Source organism: Marmota flaviventris, chromosome 2, assembly GCF_047511675.1.
Source record: "Marmota flaviventris isolate mMarFla1 chromosome 2, mMarFla1.hap1, whole genome shotgun sequence".
NCBI classification, from domain to species: Eukaryota; Metazoa; Chordata; class Mammalia; order Rodentia; family Sciuridae; genus Marmota; species Marmota flaviventris.
Genome location: NC_092499.1, coordinates 72,955,917 through 72,975,265, shown reverse-complemented (window position 1 = coordinate 72,975,265; position 19,349 = coordinate 72,955,917). Strand labels below are relative to the sequence as shown.

The following is a 19,349-nucleotide window of genomic DNA, read 5'->3' as shown; positions in this document are numbered from 1 at the left end:
TGCTACTCCTTATATATTAATAACCTAAGAGGCACATAAACTAGGCTAGGGTTGGATCCTGTAGCCCTGGGGGAAGGAGCAAGGTGAGTACTTGATCTCAGTCCTCCTGGCACATTTTCAGGTAACCCCATCTCTTACCACTTTTGCATTTCCTGGTAAAATCATGACAAGACAGGGAACGTTTTCTACATTTAGTAACATTTATTTATGCATTCAGTATCAAGTACATAAGTGCAAATATCCAGAGTCCATAATTAAGTCCATTAGGAACTACAGAGAAAGTAATACAAATTGTAATAAATTTAACATGCTGGTACTTTTAGTTACCATACATGTAAATCAGCCCATCAATCCCAGACAACAAAAGTACTGCATGTTCATTTTGGATTTATTCATTTATTTAATTATTTTAAGTTATACAAAACTGATTACCATAAGTACAGTCAACTGTTTTTTTTTTTATTTTTATGTAGTGTGTGTGTGTGTGTTGGAAAAATGCTAAAACATCAGTCTACAATTCTATATAATGTTATTAAAGATTAATCCAACCAGCAACCCAAGGACATATAAGCAATTTCCACTATTGCGTCAATGCACTCGGCAGGAAAGGCCTAGCCACAGGGGGACTTTAGAAGCTACAGAAGCATGGCAGAGAAGAGGAGAACACTGAAGAAGGAAGGAGAACGTGGGCTCTCACCATCATGCACTTTTTTTTTTTTTTTAGCAACACAAAATTAAAAACCACATCTAATACACTTTTTTTCTATACTTTAGTGCTTGACACAAGTGACTCAAATATCCTAAGAGTAAAGGAACAGCCTAAAAACAGCTGTTTTAAAGTTTGCCTCTAAGAGTATGGTATTGGGTGGGGGGAACAATCAATTTGCAGTAACGAGTAAGAAGAGAGCTGTCGCCTCTCCAGACATCCCTGTTTGTGTCCAGTCCCTGCTGGGATACCTGTCTACTCAGCATGTCTTTTGGCGCCGGGGATTTTAGCTTGAATCCTAAAAACAAAACAAAACAAAAACTAAAGGGTTAAATTGTAAATGTTATTCATGAAATCATTTTATGTATCCATTCTGTTCCTTTAATTAGCATAATATTAATTAGTATAAGATGCTGGAAGATATTATGGTTTGTATGTGTGTGTCTATAAACACTCTTCTTTATAAAAAGCAATAAGAAGGAAATAAAAATTGGATACTGAGTGACCCAAGGAAGCTACCTTCTTTACAGTATACATTTTTAGGTGGATGAACATGTCGACTTATTTCAGGACTATAGAAATGGAGCTGTGAAACAATGACAATAGCCATTGATCCCCTAATTGGGGGCACTTCCGAAAGAGAAAGGATGGTGCAGTTACTACCTGTGCCAGGAGGATGATAAACAGAGATGGTTCCAGGTGAAGGAACCTGTATGTCTCTTCAGTGTGGCCAAACTACTCAGAACTGGATTTCAGAAACCTGGATCCCCACCGAAGCTGGCCCTAGAGATTCATCTTTAATATGTGGAGTACCGAGCAGACCGTCACCAAGGCTCCCATGATTCTGTGATGCTCACAGTGTGGTTGTGTCATTTTAAGATAGGTTTACACCAGAAGAGTTTTGTTTCATAAATTGAAGCTTAATGAGTTTACCATGCAGAGTTTAATTGAGACCTTCCTCTCTAACCCTTCCACATTCTGGAATTCAGTGGTCAACAAAAAGAAGAAGGTACCTGCTCTCATGGAGTTTTCATTCTTGTAGGGGTTGAGAAGAGAGAAACAAGTAGACAAGAGAAAGTGACAAACGCTATAAAACAAAACAAGGTGGTATGAAAGGAAGTGAGAGGGCAAAGTAGGTGGTGCCCATCTTCAACCCACAGAGTTGAGAAATAGATGCCCAGATGATAGGAAGGAGTCAACACAGTCACGCAAAGATCTGGAAGTTTCTGGTAGAAGCAGCAGCAACTGCGGGTCCCTAAAGGAAGGATAAGCTTAGGGATCAAGAAAGGTACAGCCCAGTGAACTGAGGCGTGGAGTAGGGAAATCTGAGAGGCAGGCAGTACCCAGATGGTGTTGGAACTTGTGGGCCACGTTAGGGGATTTCTGTGTGATGAGAGGCTGTTGACAAATTTTATGAAGGGGAGTGATATGATAGGATTTATAATATAATTTATGATGTGATTTATATGTTATGGCCATATAAATGTGAAATGTCTATTGGACACAGAATAGAAAATATCAGATAAGCAGGTGAGTAGACCTGATGGTGGCTATGTGCAAAAACTGGGGAAATTAGAGTAGAAGCAATAATGGAGGAAGGGAAACCTATAGAAGTCCAGGTGCCAGAAGGCAATGTCCAGAGTTTTATGGCAGATGTGGAAACAGGCAGGTGACCAGCCTGGGGATCTAGTTTGGAAATGAAGCTGACAGGACCCACCTAACCTGTTGATGGGTTGAATGCATGGGCAAGGGGGGGAAGAAGGAAAATGAAGGAAGATTCTTTAGTTCTGGGCCTGAGAACTAAATGATAATTTAGGTGAATGATAACGCAATCTAATTACCAAGATGGAAAGGACTGAAAGAAAAATGGGTTCTGATGTGGAATTGCAAGATGTTTGGCCATATAAATATAAAATGTCTATTGAACACAGAATAGAAAATATCAGATAAGCAGGGGAGTAGACCTGATGCTCAGCAGAGAAAGTCTGACTGGAAACACAAGTATGAACCCTTGACATTTGAAGCTATAGGACCAGAAGAGAGGTGGATGAGAGGAGGAGAAGTCAGGAAAGATAGGACATAGTGACAGTGGCCACCTAGTTTCTACATAGATACTTGAATAAATGTCCAGGTTCACAGCTCCATGAGGCAAAGGCTTGCATTGTTGAAAAACTCCAAATTTTACTGTTTTATCACATATTTCATTCAAATCTCAGAACTTCTGAAATTTCTGCTCTAAAGAGGAAAAGAGAAAGCCTACTACTTCTTTGACAATGTCAGACCTCCAAATATTTGAGGACAGTCATTGTGTTCATTTAAAGTTGTCTCTTTTCCAGGGTCATTTAGTGAAATTTGATCTTTACTAGTCATTACTATGAGATTTCTAGTCCCTCAGTACTGGAATTACTGCAGTGGCATTACTTTAGTATATTAATGTATCTTTTTAAATGCCCAACCCTGAAATAAACTGAACACACATGTGAGATGACCAAAATGGAATATAGTGACTGTGCCCTCTTTTTTTTTCTTAAAGCATTTTTATATTTATTTTTTAGGTATAGATGGACATAACACAATGCCTTTATTTTTATGTGGTGCTGAGGATGGAACCCGGGTCCTGCCCATGCTAGGCGAGCACTCTACCGCTGAGCCACAATCCCAGCCCTGACTGTGCCTTCTTTTGATTTAGACTTTATACTTCCATTTGTAACTTCTAAACTTGCATTGATTTTTAAAATTTCTTCTAATTAGTTATACATGACAGCAGAATGCATTTTGACTCATTGCACACAAATGGAGCATAACTTTTCATTTCTCTGGCTGTTTACGATGCAGAGTCACACCATTTGTGTGGTCATACATGCACTGATTTTTTTAAAAAGATGCCTCAGCATACCATGAATCATAATTGGCTGTGACCAATTAATCAATTCAAAAATCTTAGGTATTTTTTATACCCACTACTGTTATAGGTTATCCACTCTCCTTCATTCTTTTTTTAAATATTTTTTATATTGTTGATGGACTTTTATTTTCACTTATTTGTATGTGGTGCTGAGAATTGAACCAGTGTCTCACGCATGCTAGGCAAGCACGCTACCACTGAGCCACAACCCCAGCCCTCCTTTATTCTTTTGCCAAGTTGACTTTTTAAAAATCTAAATATAGAAATTGCTCTATTAATTTCATTTTCTTGATTCCAATTCAGCATTCTAGATTCCTCAAAATCCTTTGATTCATCTTGAATCTTGCCCTCTTTGAATTTGCTTTTGCTCCACCTAACATTTTGGAAATTATATTTGATTTTTCTTCATGTTGCCACGAGAAGTAATGGTGTTGAAAGGGATAGGCTCAAAGGCAGGATGTTGTAGCACATTACTATGCCTTGCCCCAGACAGATACCTGGCGGATTAAGGAACATCTTTTGGGTCTACTAGAACTCTACAGACTGTGCTATCATCTCTGGTTTTCTACTCAAGGACAACAGGAGGATTTGTTGAGTACTTCACTAAAATGAGAATACTCACTGGCTAGAACAGTATAGAATCTCTCTTTTTGGTGAACACACAGCTGTCTATTCTGAGTACTGATTTTTAGTTTTACTAATTCATTCTAGAATTTTTCTTGAAATTAGGCATTCAGCTCACCCAAACATAAGTTCTAGAATCGATGCTTTCTTCCTATTTGAAAATTGGAACAGTTCCAGTTCAATTTCAGGGAAGTCTTTCATTCTCTGAGATTTATTGGCGATCACCAAGAAGGCTTCTACATAAAATTGCAGGCAATTTCACCATCCCAGACTAGAACTCACCTAGATATAGGCAGCTGTAGTCACTTATGGCAGATTTCTTTCTTTTGTTCTTACTTATAGCTTTAATTCCCTCTACAATACTTATTTTGCCTTTTCTAATTTGAGGCCCTTTTACAAAACTCTAAGAAATGTTATTAAGTATCACCCCCATCTTACAGCTGGAAAACTGATACAAAGAAAGGTTAAATGACCTGGACAGGGTAGCTCAGTATGCAGAGGGTGGCAAGAGGAGTCCCTGACTCAGTCTGGAACTGTCCTTAAGATCCTTAGAATGATCTCTACCCAGCAATACGATGATGAGGAGGAGGAAGTGAAGGAGAAAGATATATAATAGTTCTTGTTTCCTATGTCCAAGTAAGAATACTTTCTAGGTGCTATCTTATTTAATACCCAACAACCCTGTGAGGTAAGTACTGACATTTCCAACTTACCGATAAGGAAACAGGTTCACAGAGACAACATTTATGATGAACTCATATTGCATAAATGCCAGAAATGGACTCAAACAAGTCTCTCTGATTAACCATCAAGTTCTTAACTAAAATGGTATAAATTCTTTTGTTAGAATTATTCTAGCACTAAATCAAAATTTTAGAAGTCAAAGAGATCTGAGAGATAAGAGCTCATCAAGAATTTTCTTTTAGACTTTAATGTCAGACAAAAACAGATTACCTACCTAGTTTCTCTTTTTTGGTCTAACTACCAGGAAGCTCAGAGCCAAGTCAGAGTGAAAGTCAACCACAGAAGCCCTATCATTCCTCATGGATGACATGTTTTCTCTCTGTTCCTTTATATAATCCTGATTTCCAAGTGTAATTTAACAACTACATTTTGTGTGTGTGAGTTTGTGTGTTTGTGTGTGCGATTTTCTTTGCCATCTGCTTTCCCTTCATTTTAACAGCCTATGCCCTTACCACTTTGGTTGGAATTATGATAGCTCCTAGCTGATTGCCACATCTCCTCCTGTCTCTCTCCTCCTCAGTTGTTCTCTCACTAGATTATTGTGGCTGATCTTCACAAGATACAGTTCTGACTACACCAATCTCCTCGTTAGAAACATCAAGAGCTGGCCATTTCCTATTGAGTCAGGGTCAAAACTGCTCAGAGCAGTCAGGACCTGGTCTCAGCCTCTCCTCCTACATTTCTTCTAACTGATCTTTCCACATATTAAGCTTTGGACACACTGTCTGATTCACTGCTTCCCCACCCACATTTTTCAGGCTCCTCTGTTTTTGTTTACATGGCTTCTTCTTCTTGCAGTCTTTTATCCTATCAACCTTGGGGCGGGGGTGGGGGGTGGTGTTTACCCATTCTTCAGTGCCCAGGCCAAATGCCACTTTCTCTTAGTGACTTTCCATTATTCACTCTAGGAAGGATCAATTGTATTCTCAGTACTCTGACTTTAGTATTTTATGCAACTTTACTGGTATTTCTTAAATTGACTTACAGTTGTTTCTTTATAATTTTGACTACACCGATAGGCTGAGATGGATTTGTTTCATTATCTTTATACCCTCTGTGCTTATTATATGAAGTACCCAGAACAAAATAGGTACTCCTCTTTTAGAACCAATCAACCAGCACCACCTACTCCCTATTCATTAATAGATGTGATTTTCCTGAGATCCCCAAACTGAGGATTGTACAAGTTAGGTCTAGAACATCTGTCTTCCAGTATCCAAACTCCTATCCTGATGTTCTGTACCATAGTGCCCATAGCACTAACTGCCAAAAAGTTATCTGGGGAAGTCACTGAAATATACATTTCAGGTCACCAACCCTAGAAATTCTAATTCTATAGGTCCATGATTTTATTTTATTTGATTTTATTAAATCAAAATAATGACTTTTGTCCTTCATTTGTTTATTAGCATTAGATGTTGGTTACACTGGGGTTCAAGCTGATAATTTCAGACATTTTGAAATGTGCTGAAGATCTGTTACAGATCCATATTCACCATACACCTGAGTTTCTTAAGAGTATAAGAGGATGAATGTAAATGATACAGAGTAAAAATAATTTTTTATATACTTCAGGAGGGAACTATTGTTGATGATATGTAACCTAATAGCAGAAGAACTTTAAAGTTGTTACATTTCAATTTGTTTATTTTGCTTTTATACATCTTTGCCTAAAATGCTGCCCTCTAAATCTGATCATCACCTAGGTCCAACTACATAGTTTCAATTACTAGAGGGAGTCCATGTTGACAAAGACTCATTCTCTGGTGACATTGACTTGTAGCTAATGATTAGTTTAACTTTCCATTAAAATCTTGACTAGTAATGACAACACAAAAACTATCTTTGTAGATGGCAACAAACCTATAAATATTAATGTAAGAATTAGGAAAAGCTACTCAGTTAAATGGTCATGTTAGCTTCCAATATGTAAAATTGAAATCTTTATCCCCCAATAGAGTAGGTAGCCTATAAAGTAGGGTCTGACCAAGACTCCAGTTTAAAAAAGGAATGGTGTTAATCAAACACACTTATAAAGTAAAGTAATTAAAATATTTAGGTGACAAAAACTTTACCCATTTTAAAGTTTAAAAGATAACTTTAGTAGTTTAAAAATTAGTGCTGTTCATTGTTTAAAAGATTGAAAATATTTGTTAACTTAAGTGTTTCTATTTCACTTTAACCATTAATTTTCTGAATCAGGATTCCTTCCTTTCTCCATATTGCTCTTGAACATGGGCCAGCCCTTAGTTATACCTTTAAATCATTCATTATTAAAACTCATTCATTATGACACTTAAAATAAATCCCTGGAAATTTTATTTAATTGTAAGTTTTGAAATTTATACTTATTTTCTGAAATAATGTAATTGAGAAGGGAATGAACATATGACTTGAACAAGTCAAAGATCATACCTTCACCTATTATTTTACTATCATTTTATTACACCTATCTAATCCATTCAAAGGCCTGCTTAAGACAGTGACTCCTCTTTATGAATCTTGCTGGACAACTTACTTTGCCACGACAGCATTTATGTGAGTCCTCACAAGTCCCAGATATTGGTCAATCTGTGCCTACAAAGAGAGAAATAATGAGCATACCCAAAGACCCCATGTAGTCAAAATTTAACATGAATGTCTGACACCACAGAGAACTTACCTGGTGTTTGACATACACTACAGGTAGAGTAAACATTGAAACCACAGCTGGGATGAAAAACAAATGCAGTGTTAAAATTCTGAGAGTTATCAATAGTAATAAGTTCATAGATACATATTACATAGTCATGTGATATTGCAAAATTATTTGGAATAACTAGGATAACAGGGCAGTTATAAGGAAAGCAAAAGGATGCTGAGCCCTTCACACAGATGTGAAGGGCTGAATGAGGGTAGGCTGTGCCCTCTGAAGATGAAAATGCATCTCTATCCATAACTAGAACTTTAGAAATCAAATATAACCCATTATGGATGAAAGGGGGGAAAGCCCTTCAGACTTAGAAATTCACTGCTGATATATAATATGTAATAGATTCTTTAATTGCACTGTGATAGTAAGGAAAATGCTCTGTACTCAGGGATCTGGAATTTGTCTCTGGGGACTTATCAGAACAAGTTAAATGCTAACAGCCTAGGAAGCCCCCTATTCTCAGGGGGTGTGAAGGAAGTCACGATGCCCTCTTGTCCATCCTTACCCATGAGTAGCAGGGTCAGGCCATTGAAGAGGGCGCCAACGTAAGTCAGGAGCCACATCAGGACAGCAAACTGAAGAAAGAAAGGATGATCAGAGCTCCCGAAGCTGTCCCTGACAGACTGGAACCTCATATTGTTAATGTTTAGATTAGCATCAATTTTTCTAATTAGCATTTCAATTTTTTCTCCTAATTAGGATTTCTGATTAAAATTTTTGGGATTACAGTTATAGGTAATGGGAAATGAATGTCAATAGAATGATTTCAATAGGAAATGAGAGAGCGATAGGGGTTTTAAAGTCCGTCATGGGATCACCAAAAGAAGGTTGTCATTAGCTTCTTTGGAGACCTTTGGATAACGCTGTTATAACATTTGAGGGAAATGGTCTAACACCTGCTTCTGTATGGACCCATGATTTAAAAATGGTTTTTATATTTCTCAATGGTTAAATAAAATCAAAAAAAGAGAAAAAAATGATATGTTAAATGATATTAAATTCAATTTTAAGTGTCCATCAGTACAGTTTTACTGGTGCACAGTCACAATCTTCCACTGCTGTATTGTCTTTTCCTACTTTTGTGCCACAATGACAAAACTGGGTGGCAGAGCATTGCCTGCAAAGCCCCAAATATTTACTATCTAGTTCTTTGGAGAGAAGGATTGCTGACCCCTGCTGTAGCCCCATTTTTACATAGCAAATGGGAATATTACCTGAGAAGCTCTAGGACAGGTAATTATCATCTCCTGGTTTCTGCCTTTAGTAACTCCTAAAAGTCACCATTCCTTTCAATTACCTCAAGGATCAAGAACACATCTCTCACTTTTCCTCTGCCCTTCCTTGAGCAGTTACCAGGCCACCCCTAGTGCAAGACCCCTGCCAGGGTGTGTACAGAGTGCACATGGAGGACAGAGAACTCAGAGACCTTGTCCTGGCTACCTTGACTCTGCTCACAGCCTTGCTGAATCATGATGAGTTATCACCAGAGTATAAAGCCCAGGACCCAGGTCCTCACACACACTATTTAGAGCCTACTTCTGCCCTTCAGATGGCTCTGCCTCAGGACACTCAGAGATCTATCATTAGTAGAGTCCAGAGTTTTTTTCAATGAAGAAGTATGTGTGTATTTTTACATTCCCGAAACTAGATTTTTATTTTAAAATTAATTTTAGAAAAATGGGAGAGGAGTCAAAAATGGTTTAAGGACAGACATTCTGATATACTAAAAAGAACAGAATTAGTTGTATGATCTTGAGTTCATCCTAGCTCTGCCAGACGAGTGGGCCACCTTGGATAAGTGTCTTAACCTCTCAGAGACAGTTATGTTTTCTGTAAAATGAAGGGATGGAGTCCATGATTCCATGGATTAGGAGATTTTCTGACTCTAGAACTACGTAATCTTCCCCATAATGTGGCAGTTTTAATATTTCACTTCTAGAGGAAAACAAAAACTTAAGATCATAAAGCAAAGGGCTTAAGGCAACATACTTTTAAGGAATCCACCAGGTCCTGGACCAGGAAGAGCCTCCGGAGCTCTTTCAGTGTGCTGTTCACATAGAGTTGCAGGCAGTCCGTGTACTTCTGAATCTGTTCCTGGGACAGGGTGATCTCAAGCTCCAGGTAGGCCCTGTCAACAGACCATAGCATCAGAGAACCCCATCAGAGGGACGGCACACAGGCAGGTACATCCCGGGGCCAGGTGAGTGTTCCTTCTCTCATCTGAGGCAGTGGGTCGCCAACTCTAAGGGTCATGTCAGTGGCTAAAGGGCACCATACTCTCTGGCTTCCTGTGCATAGGGAACACACGAACAGGGGTGGGAGAGCATTATGACTGTTTCTGTCACTGAAGATAGCATTACAGCCTGAGCTGATAATTCACAGAAACTGGCTGGGACTGGAGGGAAAAAACCAATGCAAAACAGCTCATTTGCTAAATTCTACATGACTGCATGGAAAGCATAGTCTTCTTTAAATAATTGAGCTATTTGAAAATCCTAGCTGCCAATTATTTTTCCTCATTAAAACTCTGAAGAATGCATGTTTAAATTCTGTAATTTATTTCCAAGTTTATCTAGGGAGCACTGGAAACTGAAGAGACCTGGATCATATTAAAATGCTCATTGGTTCTAGTGAATGGTACTTTTAGAAATGGGATTTTTAATTTGTTAAATTTAACTCATGGGTTGCTAAAATATATCAAATGCAATATATTTACTTATAAAATAAAAATATATTAAAAACTCAACCTAAGGTTCCTCTGCTTGGCCATGCTTCTGTGCAGAGGTCCAGCTGCCCTCTCATTTCCTGCCTCTGCTCTTTCAAGAGGGCACTTTGCCTTCTTAGAGGGAAACTGTTGGAGTTCTTAAAGGCCTGCTTAACTCTGGGACTGGAGAAGAAAAGGGCAAAGCAACACTTGGCCTGAGATGTAAGGAATGTTGTGGACTGAATGCTGTGTCCCCTCAAAATTCATATGCTGAAATTCTCACCTCCAGTGATGGATGGAATTATGATGTGGGGTCTTTGGTAGGTGCTTAGGTTAAGAGGAAGAAGCTCTCATCAAAGGGACCCCTGAGAGCTCTTTTACCCTCTTTCTGCCTTGTGAGGACGCAATCAGAAGACAGCAGTCTGCAACCCAACCATGTGGGCTTCTGGTTTTGGACTTCACAGCCTCCACAACTGTGAGAAATAAATTTCTGTGTTTAAGCCACCCAATTTATAGTAGCCTGAACTAATTCAGGGAGTTTACATTTAAATGCGATGGCTCTTCTTTCCTTTAGAAAAAAGAAAGAAGGAAAATGAAAAATAGTGATCTGTATAGCTACTGTGTTCTGATTCAAAATATTCTGAGTCAGATGTAACCTTTTAATGATCAAAATAACTCATCCAAAGGAAATTTTAATATTTTAAATCTGTCCTCTGAAGGAAGCATAACCAGGTATGAGAGGAAATAAGTCAAATGAGAGCTAAACCCCCCCATGTGATAGCCTGGGGGCCAAGAATGTGGTGGGAACAGCGTGGTTGAACACACTGAATGTTGGATGATGAAGGGAGAGACTGGGACAGAGAGAAGGATGAAGTTGTGGATTGGTCATCAGTGAGGTCCACTCAAGTAGGTGTTGTGTATGCCAATTGTGTGGCCAGGCTATAGCCCCAAAGACCCTCTAACTCAGCATTAGAAGGACAATAACGCTGTAACCCACGTGGTAACACTGTCTGACACTGAGTCAGGAGAGGCTGGGAAGAAATGTCTGAGAGCAGCCTTTTCCCTTTGTCCACAGCACCTGCAAACAGGCATCGTTTTCCCTGTGAAGACCCCAGTGCCACTGAAGCCTTGGTGAGGGAGAGCCAGGACAGATACAGAGATGACATCAGTGAATACCCAGGGCCATTCAGAAGCCATTCTGCAGTAGCAGCTACACATCTCATTTAGGACTCAGAACTGTCCCTTGGTTGGTTACAGAGGTGAGGACAACCTTGGTGAACTTGCATTCTGGGGCCAGCCAGCAGGTAAGGGGGTGGTACTGATGGCCAATGCTCTGAGTGTCCTGGTTTACAAGTCGGAGGACAAACTTTGGTGGAGCTTGGTGGATGCTGCTGGCCGGGCTAACACTGCCCTCTGCCCCCTTGCATGTGTCCTCTTTCTTAATAGATCGCCTCCCTTTAAAAAAATTTCCTTCTTTTTGATATTCATTCCAATTATATTTCCCCAGTAGAAAAATTCAGAGGAGGACATATGATAAGATGTTCGTGAGCCTTGGACCCCTCAGATGGTTGGCCCTTTGGTCTTAAATTTCCGGAGACAGCATGGAAATAAAAACCAAACACCCTAGCTCTGGTTCTGTGATATTTACTGGACATGTGACCTTGAGAGTGTCATTTTGCTTCTTAGAACTTCAGTTTTTCCACCTGTAAATAGAGATTATAATGTCTGCCCAGCCTTCTTTATAGAGTGGGGAGAATTAGTAATTGATGGAGTACTCTTTCAATGATAAATTATTATACACATATAATGGATTATGATTACTATTGGTAATTAAAGTATAAAAACTCAACAGCCACAAGTATTAGAATAAGAATAAGGAAGTTTGTTTCAGAAATCCACCAACAGTGTTAGATAGTAAAGCCAGGGTATTAGGTGAAACTCTAGAAGGTCTGTTGGGTCTCAGAGAAACATGCCCCAGTGCACCTGTGGGTTGGAGTGGGGGCAGAGAAGGAGCCTGGGAAGGCAGGGTTTGCTGGGCAGGTGGGGACACTCACTTGAAAGGGTGGCCCTCGTCGGTTTTCTGCACAGCTTGTAAGACAGACTTGTAGATGCGGAAACTGATGGTGGCTGAGAGCGCAGCCAAGGCCAGGTAGGCCACAACGCTCACCACGCTGAACTGGGTCAGGGAGAAGAGCAGCAGCAGGAAGCTCCCAAACACGATCCCAGTCTGCTTGATGTCCCGCCAGTACAGCAGGTCGATAGCTGTGGGGAGGGGACACAAACACACACACACCACTGAACTCTAGCAGTGCCAGAAGTAAGCTGCTGGTTCTGTCTACCCAGCTGCCAGTACAGCAGGTTCCCAATGGGCATTTGGATTCCTAAATGCAAGCCAGTGGACAGATGGCTGCACCAAAGGGCACTTACTGACACTCCATTATTTCAGTTTGGAATACTCTTTTCTATTGCTGGGAATAGTTCACAAATTCACAGAGAAGACTCCAGTCACCATCTCTCTATGGGTATATTTCTGTGGGCTACAGCATCTATTCAGAGGCTTGAATTATCTGGCTTTCAAATAGAGGATTCTGTGAAGTACCTGACATCCTGTGGACGTCATTGATTATGTGCACATCTTCATGACCTGCTGACAATTTTATGTCTCAGTGACAGCCTGTAGATATATGCATCAGTCATACAAAAAGGTCAATGCTGATCATAAAGGGCAGCAATTATGAAAATAGAGGTTTGGAGGGAGTGGTATTTTTGGAACACAGAGAGAGGTGTGCAAGACCTTGGCCTCTAAACACAGGCAAAACTGCAGGGCTAGTGGCTGTCTTGACAAACCCTGGAGCTGATATTTGGATTGAGCTTTTGCACATGATTTGTTTGCTTACATTCTATGATTTGAAAAGCCAGGAATGCAAGCTTTAAAATCTATATCATATCTATCATTCAGTTATCATTATCTTTCAATGTATAAACAAAAAACTAAGTTCAAAAGGATAGAGCTAACCAGGTGTGGCGGCACATGCCTCTAATCTCAGCAACTCGGTGGGCTGAGGCAGGAAGATTGCAAGTTCAAAGCCAGCCTCAGCAATTAGTGAGTTCTTAAGCAACTTGGCAGGATCCTGTCTCCAAATAAAAAAGGAAAAAACAAGGTCTGGGGATGTGACTTAGTAGTAAAGAACCCCTGGGTTCAATTCCAGTACCAAAAATAAATAAATAAATCCATGCTTCAAATTTGTAATACAAATGGAAATATTTTGAATATTTGAGTTACCAGGATATGAAAAAAGCATGCAAGCCTTACTGAAGAATCTCTGCAAGTTCATTATCCTATTAGGCAAGTAGCAAATGGTCTTTATAGAATGTCATATCAATTCTCCAGATGAGAAAATAAGACACAATTTTCCCATATGACAGTCAGATGTAAGCTGTAGTGGCTTAGACTGTCAGCTTCCCATGCACTGTACCTGGAAATACCTGGTTTGGATTTAGATTCCAGTCATTTGCTCAAAGGAAAACAGAGAGATAACCATGTTGAAGAAAGCAGGGAGCACAGTGGCACATACCTGTCCCATTATTCATGAGTGTGCAGTTAGCTGAAAGAGCCATACAGGTTGAATATTCTTTGTCCAAAATGCCTGGGACCAGAAGTATTTTGGATAATTTTTGGATTTGGAAACAGTTGAATATACATGATGAGATATCTTGGGGATGTGATCCAAGTCTAAACATGAAATTCATTTATGTTTTATGTACCCCTTATACCCATAGTCTTGAAGGATAACATTAGATGCTATTTTTAATATTCTGTGCATGAAATAGTGTCATGGTGTGGAATTTTTCACTTGTGTGGTTGCATTGACACTCAAAAAGTTTTGGATTTTGTATTTTTCATTTAGGGTTGTTCAATCTGTATTGTTGTCACAAGGCTTAGTGACAGTCCAAGGCTAAAGACATACCCTTCACATAGAAACCCCTTGCTCACAGCAGTCTTGCCTCTGGCTGGTTGGGTGCAGAAATGAGAGGCTGTTTATAATAGGCTGAGGACATCTCTGGCAGTATGAAGCTGGGAAGAGAATTTATTCCCTATCCACCACCAACTGTGTTCCACCAAAGACATTAACTCAAAGATTCTAGTAGGCAGCCATTGTTGGGCAAAAACATGGTTTCTTTTCTCCTATAGCACTTCTGCAATGTATAACATAGAGGAGAGGACAGGCTTGCAAGCATGTTTTGGAGTGGGAAAAAAATATATATATACACATAAATATATATAATATATGTAAATATATTAATATAAATATATATGTAAATATATAAATATAAATATATATATATATATATTTATAATTTTTTTCTCTTTTGAGGAAGACCAGTCTTACATATAGGTTTCCAGAGACCAAGGAGAGTATTGCTTCTCTAAAGCTTCTCTCTTCTGCCTGCCCCAATTACCAGTCACACTGACTACTAGAAATTCATTCCTTTGAATAACCCCTTTTCTATCTTCAAAGTGGCTGTCATCATCATGATCTTTATTTAATGCAAAAGATGCAGGAATAAGACAATATTAAAGATTTGCTTGTCAACAATACAGTTCAAATGAGTTCACCAAAATAATTCTCCTTTTAAAAGAGTTTATGAGGACAAAACATCAAAATATAATCGTTTTGGCTGGGTGCGGTAGCACACGCCTGTAATCCCAGCGCTCTGGAGGCTGAGGCAGGAGGATCACGAGTTCAAAGCCAGCCTCAGCAATGGTGAGGTGCTAAGCAACTCAGGGAGACCCTGTTTTTAAATAAAATAGAAAATAGGGCAGGGGATGTGGCTTAGTGGTTGAGTGCCCCTGGATTCAATCCCCAGTACCAAATAATAATAATAATTTTCAGGCAGATGAGAGGATCTTTTGGAAGATATACCTGCAGTAAACTGCCGCAGTCTGGCTGGGCAAAATTCAGGAGCCACTTGTCAAAAAAAACGAACTTTATTTTTAGAACCACACGCCAAACAAAACAGCTCCTCAGGAAAAACCTTCAGAGCCCAACTGCCACCACCGGCTTCCCACAAGTCTCTCCACCTACCCCACTCCTCCTGCTCTTGAGGCCGATTGGCTGGGTCGCGTGGGCGGAGCCAAAAAAAAGTCCCCCAATGAGCAGCTCTGTAGTGTGAAAGGGTGGGGAAACAGCCCAATGAGCATCACCGCAGAGGAGCCAATCAGCTAGAAGTTGCTGGGGCCGCTGTTAGCCAATCATCAGCTGGCAGTCTGAAAGTTTGCTGGGGCCCCTTGGCTGTGGCTCTCAACAGTAAACCTCTGGACCCCTGAGGAGAAAGGATAGAAGGGAAGAAGAGGGATTTCCACAGAAGCCTGGGGTTGAGTAGGTCCAGAGGCAGAGGTGAAAATGGGCCTCGGCCTAGGTTTAGACCAGCAACGCTAAAGGACTTTGGGAACCTGGAGTCTCTAGTATTTACTCTGTTTGGTGCAAGAGGAGAGGCAAATGGGAATAAATAAGAGAATGAAACACCACTGTTTAGAGGTATCACTGAACTGTGTCTTCCTATACACTTACTTACTGAACCAGTATTCACTGATCAAGAACTAAGTGCCTGGTTTTGTGCCAGTGTTAAGGACATAAAAATAAATGAATTCCAAAAAGCAAAACAATACATGCAAATAAATAAGAAATAAATTGTAATCTGTTTTACAATGCCCACAGACTCAGATGGCAAGCATATCTGGAAGTCAATGCATGAGAAGGCAGCATGATTTTTGCTGAAGGGGGTACTCTTAGTGCTGGGGGAGGTGGCTTACCCACCTGTGATACATGTAGGGGGATAGGAAACCATACAAATAGTTTTCAGACAAAGAGGAGACAGAATTAGCTGTTTTCAAGCTAATTCCCACTGAATGGATTGCCTAACACCTGCCAACAATGGCATAACTTCTAGAAAAGCCTTCTACAACTCTAGTCACCTGTTCAAAGAGCTGAGAAGGTGGGCACCCAGTTTGGGCTCTCCTGGAAGACTCTGTGGGCAGAGAGGTTAGCCAAATCACATTAGTTTGGTGAAGAGTCATCATCTATCTCCCAGCGAGGCTTCCAAACAATTTGTGAAGTTCAAAGAGTCTTTTACTTAGGAGCTTAACAGAAGAATTACCTTAAGGCAATGGGCAGTGGATTCTGGGTACTCTGTGACAAGATTATCTATTTACACAAACTCTGAAATGTTCAAAGCATTTGCATATATGGCCTCATTTAAACTCCATGATGAACTTCATTAGACTGGTAATCTATCAAGCCAGGAAGTTAAAAGTTAAAAAACTTGTATACTGACTAGGTAATACAAGAAGCCCAACCAACTCCTAAATTTTATGCTTCTCTCCTACTGTATGTTAAATGTCCCCAAAAGTTATGCAAAATTGATTTTGGACAACTTGATTATATTTAAAACTGCCTTCGGAACTAGCTATTTAAAGGGAAATTCTTTTAAGTGAAAACTAGTCATTACCCATAGTTATTGATCATCCATGATCTAGGAAGCATAAGAATCAAGCAATCATAAAATGATGCTCCTTTTTAAGGGAACTTAAGGTAAAAACTGGAATCATCGAACACTTATTCAAAGAAAGCTTGACTTGAGGCCAATATGTTTTGTCTTGTCAATGGTGGCAAAAGTTGAATTTGGATGGAGTGTGCTGAAATTGATGAGGGAAGAGGGCATGGGATGGTTTATAAACATGAGGAATAATTGGTAAAGGAGATGGGGTGGATAAAAGGAAATATTATAAAGGATTAGTTGACAAGAATGGTGACTAATTAGCTGGGGAAAAAAGGAATCAGATCTCATTAAGGGTGAAAGCAGCATTTCAAAGCCTGGTGACTGAGAGATTAGCATCACCGGAAAAATTAGGGAATTTGAGAGTGAACTGATTTGGAGGAAAGATGACACTTGTTTTTAAACCAGATTCTGACATGATGACGTGGAAGCCAGGCATTTTTACACAACCTGGGGCAGAGATGAGATAGCAATTACGGATGCATTAAGGCTGATAATTACACACCATGCTAACTAATTTTTTAAAAGCCTGGAACTTAAATGATGTTTTTTTTTTTTGGCTTTATCACAGTATCCCAGAGTTAAGATGGTCCTTAATGTCACAAATCTATTAAAATTCAGATGAATTTGTACACTAGGCAACTGGAAATGTAGGACTGAGATTTGGTAAATGGGGTAGAATGTTTCCATTTGGATGTATTTGGGGTAGAAATGATTGCAGCCACAAGTGTGGAGGAAATCTCCAATGGGAGGCTACAGATGCAATTTAGGATGAAACCATAGAAAGTCCTTAGTGTTAGAAAGGGCAACCACAGTAAGTAGGTTAGAGCAGCCAGGAAGAAGAAATTTTCTAAAGGGTTAGCAAGGAACACTGAATTTAGAGCCAGCAGAGAGCAGTGTTAGGAGGAGTGGGCGTGGGAGCCCACTGTAAGGGGTTGCGAAAGTGGTGGGAGTTAATTCACAATAATAAAGAAGATCTGGTGAGTAGCAGCAACAGGTAATCCTTCAGTTTGAGCAAAATCTGGGAATGTTGGTGCAAAGGGAGGGGTGAGGATTCTGGAAAGAGAAGATATTTGATTAAAGCAAAGTCTCAGAGGGCAGGAAAGGATGGAATTAATTAGTCACAACTCTTTTCAAAGAAGGGAGAAGAAAGAAGGGATGGGAGAGACATTCAGGGAAGGGATGGGTGTGGCTACATTGTGTTAAGAAGGACAGGAAGTAAACTTTACCTAAAGTGGCTTCAGGTAAATTAACTCAAATTCTCCCTGGAAAATGAGTCATAAGGCTTTCCTGAGACTGAGGAGGTTAGGTAGTATGGCTTCACAAGGGTAAGATCTGTGTTGAACAGTACAATTGGGTAAAGCACTTGACTCTGGCTGGTCCCAAAGGAGGTGTTCTGAAAATATAGACTACATACTGGGTTTCATACTAATTACATATTGAAAGGATAACACTTTTGAACATGTTGGACTAAACAAAATATATCAGCAAAGTTAACTTTACTTATTTAATTTTTTATGTGGCTACTAGAAAGTTTAAAGTTATCTATGTGTCTCACATTATATTTCCATTGGATGATGCTGCTACAAAGAGATATAGTAAGGATATAAAAGAAAGAAATAGAAAGACTACCCAAAAGCAGAGAGAGTGTAGTTAAAATAAAGGATTTCTAGTGGATAAGGTCTACAGGTTAGATGCTGGGAGCTCTGATCAGTGAGTGGTGGGGCTGACTCAGGTTAGTTGACCTAAGGCACAGGGTTGGAGAAGACTAAAAATCCAAGAGGACAGAATTGATACAAACAACCCTGGACTCAGGCTAGCACAGTGGCAATAGCTATGTGTGATCAGGTGGCAGGCAAATGGCTCGAAGCTCTGATGTTGGAGTGAGAAGAGTAGGAGGCGACTAAGTTGTGATCAGAGAGGTTCTATGCACTGAATCTGCTGTGTAAATGCCGGTTTTTCACATTTTATTTTTGCTTAGAATGATGTAAATTTGTGTAGGAAGCTTTATTGTACCTGCTATGGCTTGAATACAGTCTGTCCCAGCTGAAATTCACTTTGAATTTTAATGTTTATTGTGAAGAATTACAAAGGTGGAAACTTAATCTGACCATGGTATTTTTAGAATGGGGGCTTTTGGGAGGGGATTAGAATTATATAAGGTCATTAGACTGAAGCTCCCATGATTGAAAACTGGTGCCTTTAGAAGAAGAGAGGGAGAGACCAGGATACACAGACACAAATGTGTGTGCTCCTGTCTCTTGCCATGGGATACCCTGCACTGCCTGGGGACTTTGTCAGCAAAAAGGTCATCACCAGATGCAGGCCCTCAACCTTGGACCTCTAGAACCATGTGCCCAAATAAACCTCTTTTCTTTAAATCTTACCCATTTTGTTGTGATATTAGCAACAGAAA

General features: G+C 39.7%; 1 protein-coding gene across 3 annotated transcripts in view; it reads right to left on the bottom strand.

The window, feature by feature from the left end:
* Positions 1-934: 934 nt before the first annotated feature.
* Rtn1 (reticulon 1) overlaps positions 935-19,349 on the bottom strand; it is a 214,965-nt gene continuing 196,550 nt past the window's right edge. For all 3 annotated transcript variants that reach the window (XM_027929616.2, XM_027929617.2, XM_027929619.2), the window contains 6 exons: positions 12,430-12,637; positions 9,661-9,799; positions 8,177-8,246; positions 7,642-7,688; positions 7,498-7,556; positions 935-1,004 (listed from right to left, as the gene is read on the bottom strand). In XM_027929616.2, coding sequence (XP_027785417.2) covers positions 962-1,004; positions 7,498-7,556; positions 7,642-7,688; positions 8,177-8,246; positions 9,661-9,799; positions 12,430-12,637 — 566 coding nt within the window. In that variant the 3' untranslated portion in view covers positions 935-961. The remainder of the gene's footprint in view (positions 1,005-7,497; positions 7,557-7,641; positions 7,689-8,176; positions 8,247-9,660; positions 9,800-12,429; positions 12,638-19,349) is intronic.